The sequence below is a fragment of the Thunnus thynnus genome, chromosome 5 (assembly GCF_963924715.1).
Source record: "Thunnus thynnus chromosome 5, fThuThy2.1, whole genome shotgun sequence".
NCBI lineage: Eukaryota > Metazoa > Chordata > Actinopteri > Scombriformes > Scombridae > Thunnus > Thunnus thynnus.
Genome location: NC_089521.1, coordinates 18,390,166 through 18,405,218, shown reverse-complemented (window position 1 = coordinate 18,405,218; position 15,053 = coordinate 18,390,166). Strand labels below are relative to the sequence as shown.

The 15,053-nt window shown below is 37.2% G+C and overlaps 1 protein-coding gene across 2 annotated transcripts in view; it reads right to left on the bottom strand.

Annotated features, from left to right (window-relative positions):
* Positions 1 to 15,053, bottom strand: part of znf710a (zinc finger protein 710a) — a 28,228-nt gene that overhangs the window by 12,056 nt on the left and 1,119 nt on the right. For both annotated transcript variants that reach the window (XM_067589727.1, XM_067589728.1), the window contains exon 2: positions 14,004 to 14,093. In XM_067589727.1, coding sequence (XP_067445828.1) covers positions 14,004 to 14,045 — 42 coding nt within the window. In that variant the 5' untranslated portion in view covers positions 14,046 to 14,093. The remainder of the gene's footprint in view (positions 1 to 14,003; positions 14,094 to 15,053) is intronic.

Here is a 15,053-nt window from a genome sequence, read left to right as displayed (position 1 = left end):
CTCAAGTTCATTCAATAAGTCAGCAAACACAATGTAGGACCATGGAGAACTCACATCTCCTTATCAGGAATGCAGTTTTTCATTGCAGTAAGGTGGGAGAGGAATTTTTACCAAGGTACTTTATCCTATTTTAGTCGCTCTGAAGTCTCTTCCTGCTATGTGATTCATGGAAAAGTATGCTTAGAAAATATACATACTGTACAATCTCACCACATCCTCTCTGTCGGTGCTTAAGTCTCTCTACGTTTGACAGATATATACATAAAGGAAACATGATTTTGTCAATCTTGCAAGTGTCCTACATAGTGAAATGGCCCCAGATTTACTCAAGGTGAGGCCCACAATGAACCACAGAAGCCTATTAACACTAGAGGTCTCTGGAGTGCCTTATATACTGGTTAAAGGCGACCACATTCAAACTGGCTATAGCAGACAGTGAGGACACAGCTACTGTCCCTCTATGGCCGTCACTCCTTTGTATTATTCCTCCATCTCCTGGTAACAAATTTCAGTCGGAATTACTTTTCTTTCGTCCAAGTTTCATTCTTTTAAATCAAACCCTTTGTCTATCTCTTCTTTTGTACCTTCCTCCTGTTTCCATGGTTACCTCTCTCTCTGCTCTGTACACTATCTATCTCTTCCTCCGTTTCCCTCTCTGTCTCTCTCACTCTGTTCTTATCTTTCTCATTTTGCTTTCATCTCTGCCTCCCTTCCTCCTGCTTTATCCCACACCCTCCTCACTCCGGCTTTTATCTCTCTTCACTTTCATCTGTCTTTCACCTTTCTCTCCCCTTCAAGCCTGCCATTCCATCATGCTGGTTTTTGGTTCTTACTTATAGAGAGAAAGTTTTATCGGTTTCCCTGTCAATTCTGCATTTTTAATCATTTCCAATTTATCCAACCCACTTTCAATGCCATTGAGTCATGCATTAAATTGTCTTGGGCAGAATGTGAGTGCGTGTGTGACTGTGAGATGGAAACCATAGGTGCAGGGGCTGTAGTCTTTTTTCCTATCATAAAGAAAGAGGAATGATTTCTGTCATGATATCTGGAGATTAACTGGCTGCTGTGGTTTTGTCTTGCAGGAGTGCAGTAATGGATTTTTTTTCCCCTTCGTGTTTTTTTCCTATTTCCATATCAACAGCTACTGTACATCACCAAATTTACAAACCAGCACTTATGATTTTATTGTTTTTGATTTACTTGTGGACTGCATTCATGCTTATCTGAGTGAAGTCCCACCGAGACCGAAGCCATTGAGGAGGTAGTGCTCCTCGACATGGGGCTGCCTCCTGTAAGGTAGCCTGTCATTTCTCTGCAGTGATGAAGATGTTCTTGTGAAGCACAAATGCCTCCCTCTACGCACCTCAGCTGGGAGATAATCATATTCACACACAGCTGTGGTTGGTTTAACGCACCACCACATCATGTGTCACCATGTGATACTGCACACTGAACTAACACCGCTTAACCACAAACAGTGACTGGGACACAGAGGCTTTTCACAACATGCCCCATTGATATTTAAGAGGACAATTGTCAGTGTAGGACATGTGTGTGTGTCTGTTGGCCTGATACCAATTCACCGTAGGGTTGTCATCCATGGTGGTATACATAGGAGGGGGAGTGTGTCTTCAAGTCAGTGACAAACTCATTCCAAGAGACACTGCATGTGGTGTGGGAGGAAGTTTTGTTCTGCAGCTTTGACTGAAACTAACCTCCCTCCCCTCTCCCTCGCCTTCCCCTTCCCCTTAAAGTACCACAACTATTCAGAAAAGAGAATAAAGAAATCCTGAATAGAGGAAGAGAAAAAATGGGGTCCCTAGGCGAGAAAGAAAAGAAAAACAATGAAAGAAAACAGAATGAAAAGCAGCCAAAGAAAAAAAAGTGAAGGAGAGAAAGAAGGACAGAGGGAGGGAGGGGAGACAGAAAAAGATACAGAGCACAAGGAGCATAAAGCAGGGAGAGAAAAGCATAGCAAAGAAAAAAAAAGAAAGAAAAAACACTGAAAGCTGTAAAAGACAGAAACATTTCAGTGGAAATAAATTTTAAGAAGAAAATAGGGGAAGTAGTACACTGGAAAGGAAAAGGTTTATTCGGAATTGGCCAAAATGGGTTTGAAAAATCGATAATTACACAAGAGATTTTATAATTAAAAAGGATACTAGAGACCATAAGCTATTTTGATTTGCATGAAATAAACATTCACACTAAATTCGACTGGCTGTTCTTTTGTCATAATAAGAAAACACACAGAGCAGACAAACCTATACAAATGATCTGAGTGCTATTTGAAACAGTCATGTCAAGCAGAGAACCAAACAAATCTGACCTTTTAAACTGACGACATAATTTGTCCTCTCTGTGTTTTATTTGACATTACTCATCATCAGTGTCTCTCCCAGAACACTTGGAGTTTCATTATTATCATTAGTTCAAGGTGCATTTAGACTAGAAAGAAGGAATGCATGAGGTAGATACAGTTTATGTTGCAAAAATCATTCAATCTTAACATGTGTTGTAATTACATTTGAAAAATAAATTGACAGTATTTGTGTGTGAACAGATTTTGTCCGTTCATTTACTGATCGAAATCATATAACATTTCATAATTTCCATTATTTTGGCATGTGGACTATTTGGACTACATAGTCTATACTTTTCATAATTATATATTATCTATCTCTCTCTATATATATCATCACATTGCAATGCTTGACAAAGACAATGATCAGTAAAAATGTCTTGTAGTTTTCATGACAAATAAAGGTGAGATTCATTCATTCTTTCATGCACGTTGCATGAAACAAATTGGCCAAAATAACTTCAAGATGCAATTCAACATTTAAAGCCATTTCCTTATTAAACATATATTTCCATTAAAACTTAGAAACTAATTTGTTTTTGTTATGACACATTAAATACTACCATGAAAAATACCATGTCCACAGGGTAATTATTCAGATTCAGATTCAGATTTATGATTATGTAGCTACAGCCAGCAGTCGCTTAGCTTAGCTTAGCATAGCGTAAAGACTGGAAACAGCTAGCTTGGCTCTGCCTGAAGATAACAAATTCTGCCTACAAGCACCTCTAAAAATCACGAACTAACATGTTATATCTCATTTGTTTTGCAATCCCTGTAAGGTTGCCAGGCAACCAGTGGTGACTTCAGGAAGTCATGTGGAAGTTATGTCCTGGAGAGAAATAGTCCAGCACATAAGGCCCTGTAAAACTACAACTTGTTATTACACTTTAGTTTTTGTACAAATTAAACAAATGAGATGTAACAATGTAATAAGTAAGCTTTAGGGGTGCTGGTAGGCAGATTTTGTTACCTATGGATAGAGCCATGCTAGCTGTTTCCTCATTTCCAGTCTTTGTGCAAGGCTAAGCTAACCGGATGCTGGCTTCACTTTATATGTAATGGACAAACAATGAAAATGATGCCTATCATCTCATCCAACTCTCAGCAAGAAAGGAATAAGCATCCTAACACACTGAACTACTCCTATTACTAACCATTTTGAGAAATTGGTGGTTGCATTTTGTACAAATAATTTAGGACACTGAGACAATTGGGCATATTTTTCATAACTGTCTCTTAACAACTAGAATGCTGTGAGAAGAAAATATGGAAATGTGTAGATTATGTCTATAATGTGCTTTTGAGATATTGTTATACATTACACTTATCCCTGAAATAAAAATTACATGAGTAATTAATGTAATTAATTAATAATGTAATTAACTTTATGTATGTGATCGCAGCCACTTTGACTGAGGTGAGCTTATGTGGTCTGCAGGAGGTTAACTCTGTCCACGGGCACCAGTGATGTCATGATCAGAAATCTGATACTGGGTATCAGCAATACAATCTGTAATTGAAAACACTGACCTTCCAGCTCTACTCTGGCAAAGATGCACGTGACAAACAATAATAATTGTGTTGGCCAATATGAAAGATCATGTAATGAGTGGCTAAAGCTAGATGTACCTTCAGCACAGTGTACTCGTAATCTACATTTTAGTCCAACATCACCCTATGTGTGAGTGGTAAGGATGCTGAAGAGTTTCTTCTCACTTTGTTTTAATGGAGACTGTATGTACACAGTCAGTCAATATGGGAGTATAGCTTAAAACATAAAGCATGTGAGAATTTTCCCATAAACTTAAAGCCATTCAAGTTTCAATTGCAATCACAATTTCTATTTGTTACCACGTGTCTGAATCACTAAATTTTGGTCATTACAAGAAAAATATCCTTAAATATCACATGTATCAATGAATTTACAGGACCATATTGGTGCTGCACTGCATCAAGATAGCTTGGGTATAGAAACAGTATGGTCCATTATATTCAAATATTGCAAACATTGTGGTCAATTTATTATGTATCCCCACCCAATTTTACCTGCAGAAAAGATCTAGAATTTTTTGAGGCATACATTTGTAAAAAAAAAAAAAAAAAAAAAAAGGATTTTGGTCCATCATTCAGATCCTGCAGAATTTTGAAGGCATCTTTATACTGTAAAAATACCCAACCTCATTTCAAAAGGCTTGTTGTGTTGGGGCTGTACAGGACTCTGAATTAAACTCAGTAGTATTGTTATGTTTTCTAAAACATATTTTAGGATGTGTGCCTTGCGACAGTATTCTAGTTGAAAAATCCATTTGAAAAATGGTAAACAGTGACAATAAGAGATGAACATCAGACACAGCAATCAGTGAGTTTACATGAGCATATGACTTCTTCACAGTTTACCTAGACTAAGGTAATCTATTTCTTTACATGGTTCACAGAAATAATGGTTCCTAAATAACCTGAGTTGAATAAATGTCTGGAAGAATGTGTATTAGCCAACAGGTTAACAAGGCTAACAGGACATAAGAGTATAGTAGTAAAGTAGAGGACATTGATGATTGTTATTTATAATTATGTATCTGTGTACCCTAATGCAAGCCTTAAGGGTTGGTTAAGTTTGGCATAAACATAACTTGGTCAGGGTAAGATCATGATTTGGGTTAAAAAACTACTTAAGGTTAGGGGGGCTTTGTCGTCATAGTTACAATAACAACCATTTTCCTTACAATGGTCATAGTTTTTAAAAAAAGATTGATTGTTGGTTGAGAATGGGAAGTGAGCAGTTGTCTCCTAAAAAGTTCAATATTTTGTATACAGACTTGTGTGTGACTCTATAACATCATACTATTTCCTCCTTTGCTCACGATAGACAACAGTCATAATTCCTAGTCTACAATTGCTAATCCTGATATTAGTGATCTTTTTGACCACAGGACCTTAATTTAAATAGCAATAAAGTAATGTTATCTGTCAGATAACACCAAATCAAATGCTTAGTATTATTTTTTTGCAGCATGTTATGTGTGAAAGAAGCACTCGACTAAATTTGTCAGTTTTAATGTAGCTAATGTTAGTCATGCAGTTGAAAATTAGCATGTTACAAAAGGTGATGCTTGTTAGATAACATTTGGAAATTTGAAATAAATACTATGCTAAATCAGTGTAGTCAATGTTAGCCTGTTTGTCAAGGTAAAATTCACATTAGTCCAGGACCATTAAACCATGTGCCATGGATTATATGTTTCTTGTCTGAGGTAAAACTAAAAACATAATTTCATTTTTTTCAAGTTATCTTTTGTAGACTACACTGACAACCAGATTTCTAACTGAACTGTGATGTAAAAAATAAATTTTCATCATGTTTAATACTGATTGCAGTACATGTTTTAACTTACCAAAGCCCCTATGTGTATATTTTTTTGTGATTATAATAGTTAAAGCCATTCTAATGGCAAAGTTTTGTTTGTAGAAAAATGACACAATTCTGGTGAAAATGGGTTCAATCTGTTTCTTTCAGCCCATGAATTTTCAACCGGCATGGATCAGATCAAGGGACTGAGGTGAGTCCCACTTGTAGGAATCAGTAATGTTCCCAAGGAACAATGGGCCTCATACAAAAACCACCCATAGGAACAGATTTGTTTAATCAAAATATAATATATAACTAAGACAAACTTAATGCAAAATTAATACTCTGTTCACCATATCATCATCATCATGATTCGTCAATTTACTGAGAGGTGGTTTAGATTTTATGATATTTATTAATATTGTGGCACAGAAAATTATAAATTTCAGTAGTTTTTAGGAAAAATCTTTCACTCAAGCAGTAGTATCATGTTCTGTTGCACCTGACAGCGTAGCATCACCCACTGTAGGCTATAATATTCTCTTTTCTAATATCGCTGTGACTGACACATCCCTTGACCAACTCCAACCATGGAGTGCTTTGATGACAATATTTTGAATATTTCTAGTTGTTTCAGGTCCCCTACTACTGACACTTTTAAATCTGTTATATTTTGGTCTGCTAATTTTAAAGCATGACTTTAAACTCTGTGGTGTGTATCATTACCCCTTTCTAACACTTGAATGAAACGTCACATATGGAGTGGAACATGTAACCTTACATAGCACCTCATGAACAGGTGGCATTCATCAGGCTGAAATGAGCGATTTACAACAAACTTATGCAGTTAAAAGATGAGACTGGCAATTTTCTATATTTTTTCTTATTGTCAACAAATCTAATGTGCAGAGCCAAACCAACAATGAACTGATCCTACCTTGAAGTACTGAAGCTCCCTCAGAAATTTACAATGTAGCATACAGTCAAGAGGTTGTGATATGCAGCACAACAAGCTGTAAACAGAATTGCATTCCTACACATGTGCAGTGGCGTCTGCCATACACGGAACTACTCTCCTGAGACTGAAAATGTGATAGCTGTAATTAGACTTTTGAGCCATTCCCAAACAAACTACACTGACCATTGTCTTTGTGGCAATGTAATGTGTCTCCCGGTGCAATGGTGTGGCTCTATGATGTGTTTTAGTCTTAGTTTTTGGAAAACAACGGGAGGTCTACAGCACAGAGGAATACGAGGCTTTGGATACATACATAATACTTGAGATTTGTTGACAGTAAGAAAAATATAGAAAACCACCAACCTTAGGGTCTTTTCAGACAGTAATCGCCACTCTGCCTGCATACCCACTTGGATCCACGGGGTCTTACTGTGCGCCTCATGTGAATAGACAGGCAGACAAGCGCTCTGTGAGTAAACGCCAGGCGCTCTATGCGTGGTAACCATGGAAATGGCTTCTGTGCACTACTGCCTGCTGGTACAACTGTATTTTCTTTATAGGTTATAGCAACATTAAAATATATCTTCCAGAAAAAAAGTCTATAACTAAAAACCATAACTAACTTTCAATTTAGTTCAGTTTACTATTGAGCCTAGCTTAAGTTAAAACTATATGTAATGTTCCCTGATACACTCAGTGTTGCGCCAATGCTATGCCATGTGAAAGCCCTCCTGTTTATGTTCAGATAACCGTTTAGAAATCAGTTATATATCACAAGGAACCCACAAATGGCAAGGATCGGTGTTTTGTCCATTGATTTGCATTACGCGTTGCATAGAAAAAAGTTCAAGACAATTCAACTCTGGCAGCGGGTGGGTGTGTGCGTGAGATGAGCACAACTTCAACAGTTTCACAGGATTGTGCCCACTTTTGCTCCGCCTGTCAGGTTGCCCGCACCTCCCTACCTGCCTGCCTGCCTCTCATTGAAAATAAATTACTAAGGCACGTTAATCGCTCCCCATCTGAAAAAACCATTATCCTTTAAGAGAGTTTGGTGAATCTGACTTGGAACATGTCCAAGCAAACCTCACAGAAAAAAAGTAAGAGGTTTCGGATAAGAATATGAAAATGTTCTGACATTAGGCCCGATGTTTCAAGAGGGGAGATGTTTAGATAGGCCCTCTTCTATCACACATGCTGTATTTAGGGTAGAGGAGTATTATGTCTAAAACAGAAAAAACATCATCTAACTAAATTTGCAACCAAGTTGCATCTGTTCTTGTTTTGACATGATCACCTGATTTGTCAAACAAAGCAGATGAAAGGATGCAGCTTTATCCTTAAGTGTTTACCTCTTGTGCAGTGACCTGTGTTATGCTGTATGGAGGGCTCAATATAACCTTTTGAATATAAACTTTTGTTTCCTTTCTCAGCAGGACCGAATTTGTTTAGTGGTTAAGTGGCCAACTACTAACACTAAGTCTTCTGTTTTTCCTAGAAGTAAATGAACAACTGATTTTGCCTAAAGGTTAGTCAATCTCAAGGGAAGAGTTGTTGTAGGAAGATCCAAGTGATTCAACATTGAAAGATCTTTTCAATTGAGATCTTGTTTGCAGTGTTGCCTCATGGATCACAGAGGTGCCTCACTTGTAGCAACAGGAAACATACTCTTGGGTGTTAACTTCCAGAACCACCAGATGTGCTGTCTCAAGAAAGCCATTGTGTGGCTGGTACTCGGATGGCAAGTGGCAGCTTGTATAGCAAGCTGGAGGCAATGAAGAAGCTCATAGATGGAGCTTCTGATCCATGCCTGAATGCTGGAAGAAGACAGCTCCCATCCCCACAACAGGAGCATTACTTGATTAACAAACTAGAAGGCTGGATCAGGGTGGATCAGGACATGAGCTAAGATAAATTGCTCCTTGAGGTCCTGGATGGCCAGTTGGCTTTTGATGACCCATTGGTGGAGTGGAGGGCAACTGCATCAAGGGGATGACTCTAGATCTTGTGCTTATTTATGAATAACCTGCAGGAATTTGCAAAACCTTGGACCCTATGAGAGGAGGGTGCTGGCCCAATGGAGACAAGATTGAGACTGTGGAGACATAAAGGCAGGGAGGACAGACATTCCTGAAGAAGAGGGGTGCTGAGGATGAGATCCGTGGCACAACTGTAGGAAAGGTATGGAGGCAGCAATATGACTTGGGTTGATGTAAACCTTGTTTAGTTCCATATATTCAGTAGTAACCCCAAAGAGGTCTGGGGACTAAGGAAGGTGGGGGCCGAGCAGACAGGCACAGAAAATGAAAGGTGCCTCTACAGTCCAAACTGGTGCTAGAGCACCAGTCTATATCAGAGTTATACATCTGAAAGCAAGGAAACCTGAGTATTGTGAGTTCAGCAAATGGAATTGTATAGTCTAATAGTGGTAGCCTGACATACCTAAGCATAGGTATGGAGTCTTGTGGGTTTTGCAGCTGAGCAGACAACCATCCAGGGCAGTGGCCTCCAGGGACATTTTTCTGCAACTCAGACAATAGGCCAAGCTGGGCAGCAAGAATGGAGTCCATAAAAACTTTCAGCAGTCCCCAAATCAATGAAGACTGAAACTGAAAGAGACCGATCAGACAGGCTTAACCCTCTGGAGTCCTATGATGAACATATAGCAAGGTTAGAGAGGGAATTTGGGTATTTGGGAATTCGGCCAACCAGAACCTTCTCCTTTACTGGTAAGCCCCTCCTTGAAGACAATTTAGATGGTGGGATACTCTCCCCATGACAGGTTGATGGGGAAGTTAGCCCTTTCTGGCTCTTACATTCCCTCAGGTGGTTGTCAGTCCAGATGGTTTGAGTCTTAGTAGCCAATACTCTTCTGTTTAGAAGGGAGATGATGTACAGTATGCTACTTGAGACCTCTCTGTAGACGAAGAATTAAGTTGAAGTTCAAAAATCAGCAAACATTGGAATGGACAGCGTGCTCATAGACCACAAGATCACAGTGTTTGATAAACCTAGATGGTCATTTAAAAACACTTACTGTCATTCTGAATGTATTTCCAGATTTCCCAAAGACTCTTCTAACCATCTGGATGAAAAAAGCTAAGTTGCTCTATGGTTTCTGAACCAAAACAAAGATGGCAGCCTGCCAGCCAACTGGATAGGAAACAGAGTCGCAAATTGGGAAAGAGGTTAAAAATCTTTTTCATTGTGCAGTGGACAAAATATTTATTTCTTGCAGATGGTTAGAATATTATGAAAATACCACCAGAACAGCAGTACGTATTGTTATACAATCTTCTGGGTTTTTCGAACATCATTGGTAAATCATCTTTTAGAGAAACTGATGGTTACTTCTGTGACCTGAATGTATGCTAATGCATGAGAGTCACAAACTGAGGAGACTAATTGGGGAACCAAAGAGCAGGAGAGGAAGCAATTGGAGAAGTAAACGCAGACTGTGGAGCTGGAGGTGAGGTGGTGTTGCAGCTCTTTGATAGACCTAAGATATATTGGGTTTTTTTGGGAGTGTAGGAGAGTTTTGTATGCACAACACAAAATTAATCTGATGAACTACAAGCTGAAGAGGAAAGAAAGGAAAATGGGGCACCTTTTGGTATGACAGCCCCTTGCTGGCAGAGGAATGAAACTTATTAGAACTGTCTTTTGCAGTGTATCCACTACTCTTTCTCCCTGTATGCTTCCCAACTGAACTGTCTGAATAAATAAAAATACTCAACATAAGTGCTCATCCTGCTTAAAAAATTAAAAACACCACATAAAGTCTTATTTTTGAGCTCTTAAAATTGTGAATAAAGAACATATTCTGATGTTTGATGTCTTAAATTGTTTTGAGGTTTTTATTCTAAGCATTAACTGACATCTGAAATCATTTGGATTAGACCCTCAGCCTTCCCCAAAACAGGGTACAAAAGTACTTGGATTATGCATGAGCCACCACCAGACTCTTATTTGCTTTTCAAACAATTTAGCATCTCACCATATTTCTACAAGAACTTGGTTTTGACTCTACATTAAATTACTGTGTCATAGTCATTAAATCATTATCACATCAATCAAATCTTAATCACTGGCTGCTGGTACAGAGCCTTTTTTATCAAATCTATCTGGCAGTAGGAATTTGTTTTCTTATGTCCAGAGAGGATCCTGGGCATGTTTCATAAACTATCTCTTACTATATGTAATGTCAGACTGTTGACAAATTTTTGTAATTTAACTCCCTCCTCTAAAGCCTGTTATTCATCACAATGCATAGTGTGTCCAATATTTGTGTACTCAATGATAACATTTGCTAATACAAAATGGTGGCTTTACAGACATTCTATCATTAGTGTCAAATGTAGTATAGTTCTGGAGATATTGGCTGAGCTTTAAAAAAGATTAAGTAATAATAGTAAACAAGTCCACAGATAATGTAATACATGGTTGTCAATGTAATTCATCTTTCAGATTTCATTTCACTTTCACATTTTGTTGTGTCAACTTTACTGCATTAGACTCGCTAAATAATAAGGGGAAATTGTTAGTATATTAGTGTTAAAATCACATTTAAAAAGGAAAACCTCCAAAGGTAAAGTCATGCATGCATAATGATGCCATATACTGTATACTATATTATGGTGTTTCTTAAATATCATATTACAATATGTTTCAGGTGGTTCCACAGCCTAAAATTAACCCCTAACTGGGCAGCTACAATTTAAAAAGGGCTATCTATAAATATAGTCCCATGCCAACCAATCATGAGCTCATTCACATAATTAGCACTCTGCCAGTCAGTGTTGTTTATGGACTGTGTCTGAAATCACACTATTGTCTACATCATAAATGCTCAATAGTGTATCCTATAGTGAGCAGTAAATTGAGATTTCAGACACTGTTGAATCTCCATCATTTTGCACCTCACTGATAGTAGTGTTGTATGATGGTAATTTAGACATCTATCAAATGTGAAGAGTTGCATTGAAGGATTTTAGCAGTGTGCATGCTGTGGATACTACATTTCTCATTCTATAGCACTTTTTCACTGCAGATATTTTGACTTGTCATAGTAGGAAAAGCACAGATGTTACTTATAACATTAACGATGGCTCTGTTACCATGACAGTGTTACAATGAACCAGCATACACAACACCAAGACCTGAAACTGACGCAGCTAAATGGAATTCAACTACTGTTAATTGTTATTTACACCTGTGCTTTTTCTACTATGACATGTCAAATGTATTTCGAGAGAAAAGCCTATTGTGGGAATGTTTAAGGGAACTATATAGTGCATATATTTTACATTTAGAATTTTGACTCTCAAATAAAAGAGGGTGCAGTAATTGTGGAGCAAGTTAGGTGCTGTAGCTTGGCTGGCTAAAGCTACCCTGGGGCATACATTTTTTTTATTTTAACATTTAATTATGATGCAAATACATACACCTATAAATTCACCAAATCACACCATTTAGTTGTGACAGAATTTGAGTGCATTTTCTACCTGACAAAACATTTGCAAGGCTTTAATGTTTCAAAACGTGTGTTGTTTACATCAGCTTACAACTTACTGGATTTATTTCTCATTGCTACCTATTTTGGTGCAGTATCGGCATCATCTGTTACCTCCCTGTGCAGTCAAAATGTGTACAGTATTACATCACATGTTCATTGCGTGCAGGTACTTTCTTGTGCGCTTGGTGGTACAACATAAGATACAAAAAATACAGGCCAATGCCCCCAGTTAAGGGTTCATTTTAAGCTGAAGAACAACCTTAAACATATCCTAAAATGATATAAAACCCCTCCAAGATCTCTCATAAAGCACTCTAAGACCGGATATTGAACTGTGTGGCAAATTTCCAGCATACTGGATTCAGTAATAAATCTCACTTATATAATATACCTATTGGTCTAATTTATCTGACTCAAAATGAATGAAGATTAATTGAATGCTTCAATCCAAGTGTGTACATTTATAATAGAAACATGTCACATATTTTAGTGTATATTTAACAAATCCTAGTCAAAATGTGATTACTAAATGCCATGTTTTTTGGTTCTTTTGGTCTGATTAAAAACTTTTAGCTAAATTTGTCTCTTTTGCTCATAGTTTCCCATACAAAATTAAGATTGTTTAATTTTTTACATGTAGTAATTTAAATGTATTGTATAGCCTACTTTACCTTGTAAGGGTTTTTAACTCTCAATTGATTAACTGTAAATTGCACAACCAGATCTTGATGATTTCTCATCTAAAACCATAATTAGATCAACATTTTTCTGCTGTTGCCTCTAAGGAAAAAGAAAATGAGTTCATTTATGGGGTTCCAGTCTCAGTCTTGACCTGCTAACTCTGCCTGCACTTTTGCAGGTTTGCTTTATGACTTTCTGCTCTGACAATAGCTCCAGACACCTAGTTATTATGTATATAAAAGAGGGCAATATTACCATAGGTTCACAGGGTTTTACAAAAGCATTGTGTCAGAAGTGAGCAAAATGTGGACTTACATGTAAACATAAAAATTAACATAGAAAGTAATCAGTAAATTTTGATAAGTACTACACACAGAGATATTTACATTTCGTTCTTATTAAATATCTCTAAATCTTATGATAGTGACAATAAATATAGTGGAAGCTACATTTAGCTAAAATGTACAGTATATGCAAGGCCATTTAAAGTGCAGCAATGTTTTTTTTTTGCTTTTCATAAAATCTCTTGATTACAGACATTTAATCACTTGCTCGACCTCTTATTGATTTACATTTCATTGGTCATTTAGCATGTTATGTTGTAGATGACCTCCTGTAATACTCTGCTTAGCCAGTGCTCCCTCAGAGAGGTGCTGTTCCCCTAGGATTCACACAAAGAGAAAAAGGAAAAAAACGTTTCTACTATTGGTTGAACATGACAGGGCTGCCAACTCTCACCCACTGAGTGTGAGATACACCAAAATGGCTTAGATCCCCCAATCTTGCTCTGTGCCTCTTGTTCATGCAGAGAATTGCAAAATATAGGGGTCTGCAGTATTTTATCTGAAATATATATATATATAACTATGTTTCCCAAAAATGGAAACACCCAGCTCAGTCTTGTCCAGTTAACTACCACTAAATATACACTTGTCACCTTCACAAATGAGCTAGCAAATATTTAAATTAACACTTTCTTTGTTATTTTGGCAACATTTTCTCATGAATAACTTACTCTATGACACTGCAATGGATATAATTGGTGATCAAATAAACCTACAGAGAAATAACATTGATAATTTGTTAATAAATACATTAATTATTCTGTGGCCCACAAAGAACTATTGAAACACACCTCTTCAAAGCTTGGCACGTCGTACATTATTCCTGTTTCCATGAGGGTTGTGTGCTTCTTTAGCCATTTCCAATAAGGTGTTGTCAATCCCTGTAAAGTAATGATGAAGGGAGGTGGGAGATTAGTTCTTTGAAGGTCTGGAGAGATGCTTCCCCCTCAAGATAAAACATACAGGCTCTAAAATTATTATTTGTGGCCCAACTGAAAACACATTTGTTGTATGGGACTCTGCAGTTATGATAGGCCTAAAAGGGATTTTAAGAGCTGTACAATACTTTTATCTAGTGAGTTACTATATGATTTGATTTGACAAGAATAAGGATGCTTACCCTGTACATTGTGTGTGTTTTAGAGGAGTAGCTTGTTGAAATTCAATACACCTCTCTGCTCATTCTGCTTTTTTTAAATTAGTAATTCTACCTTCCTTGAACTTGTGCTCAGGCTATGTATCAAAGGACTCTGAATTAAAGAATAAAAAAAAATCTACATCAAGCAACAGTACAAAGAATATATTCATGACCCAGTATTTTATTTTGATATCTCCTGTAGGTTATAGAGATGACAGTATTTTGTACCAATTCAATTTATAAAACAAATATTAATTTTAAACAGATGTATGTAAATGTTTGTGCTCGTGTTCTCGGGCTCCCAATGTTTTCAGCTGACTGAAAACTCTGAAACTCTGACTAAATTACTGCATTATAAAGACTTGAATTCTATTTAATTACCACAAGGTCTAAACATAAAAAGCTTATCATCGACAACTGTCGATTATTATTCAGCAGCATCACCTTGATTTATGACTAAGTGATACATTTACATTACCCCCCCTATAGATTTTTTACAATTTCAATCTTCATTGCTGGTACAGTTAAAATATTACTTAAATGGTTGAAGTAAACATTATTCTCTCTGCTACGATGGCTGTAGAATTGAGGACAGAAGAAAGATAATTTGATCTCAGCCTTAGTCTTAGGTGCCGATGTGAACATGTGTTTTCAAAAATATTCCAGTAGATGGCACTGGTGCTTTGTTTTAACAAAATGCACT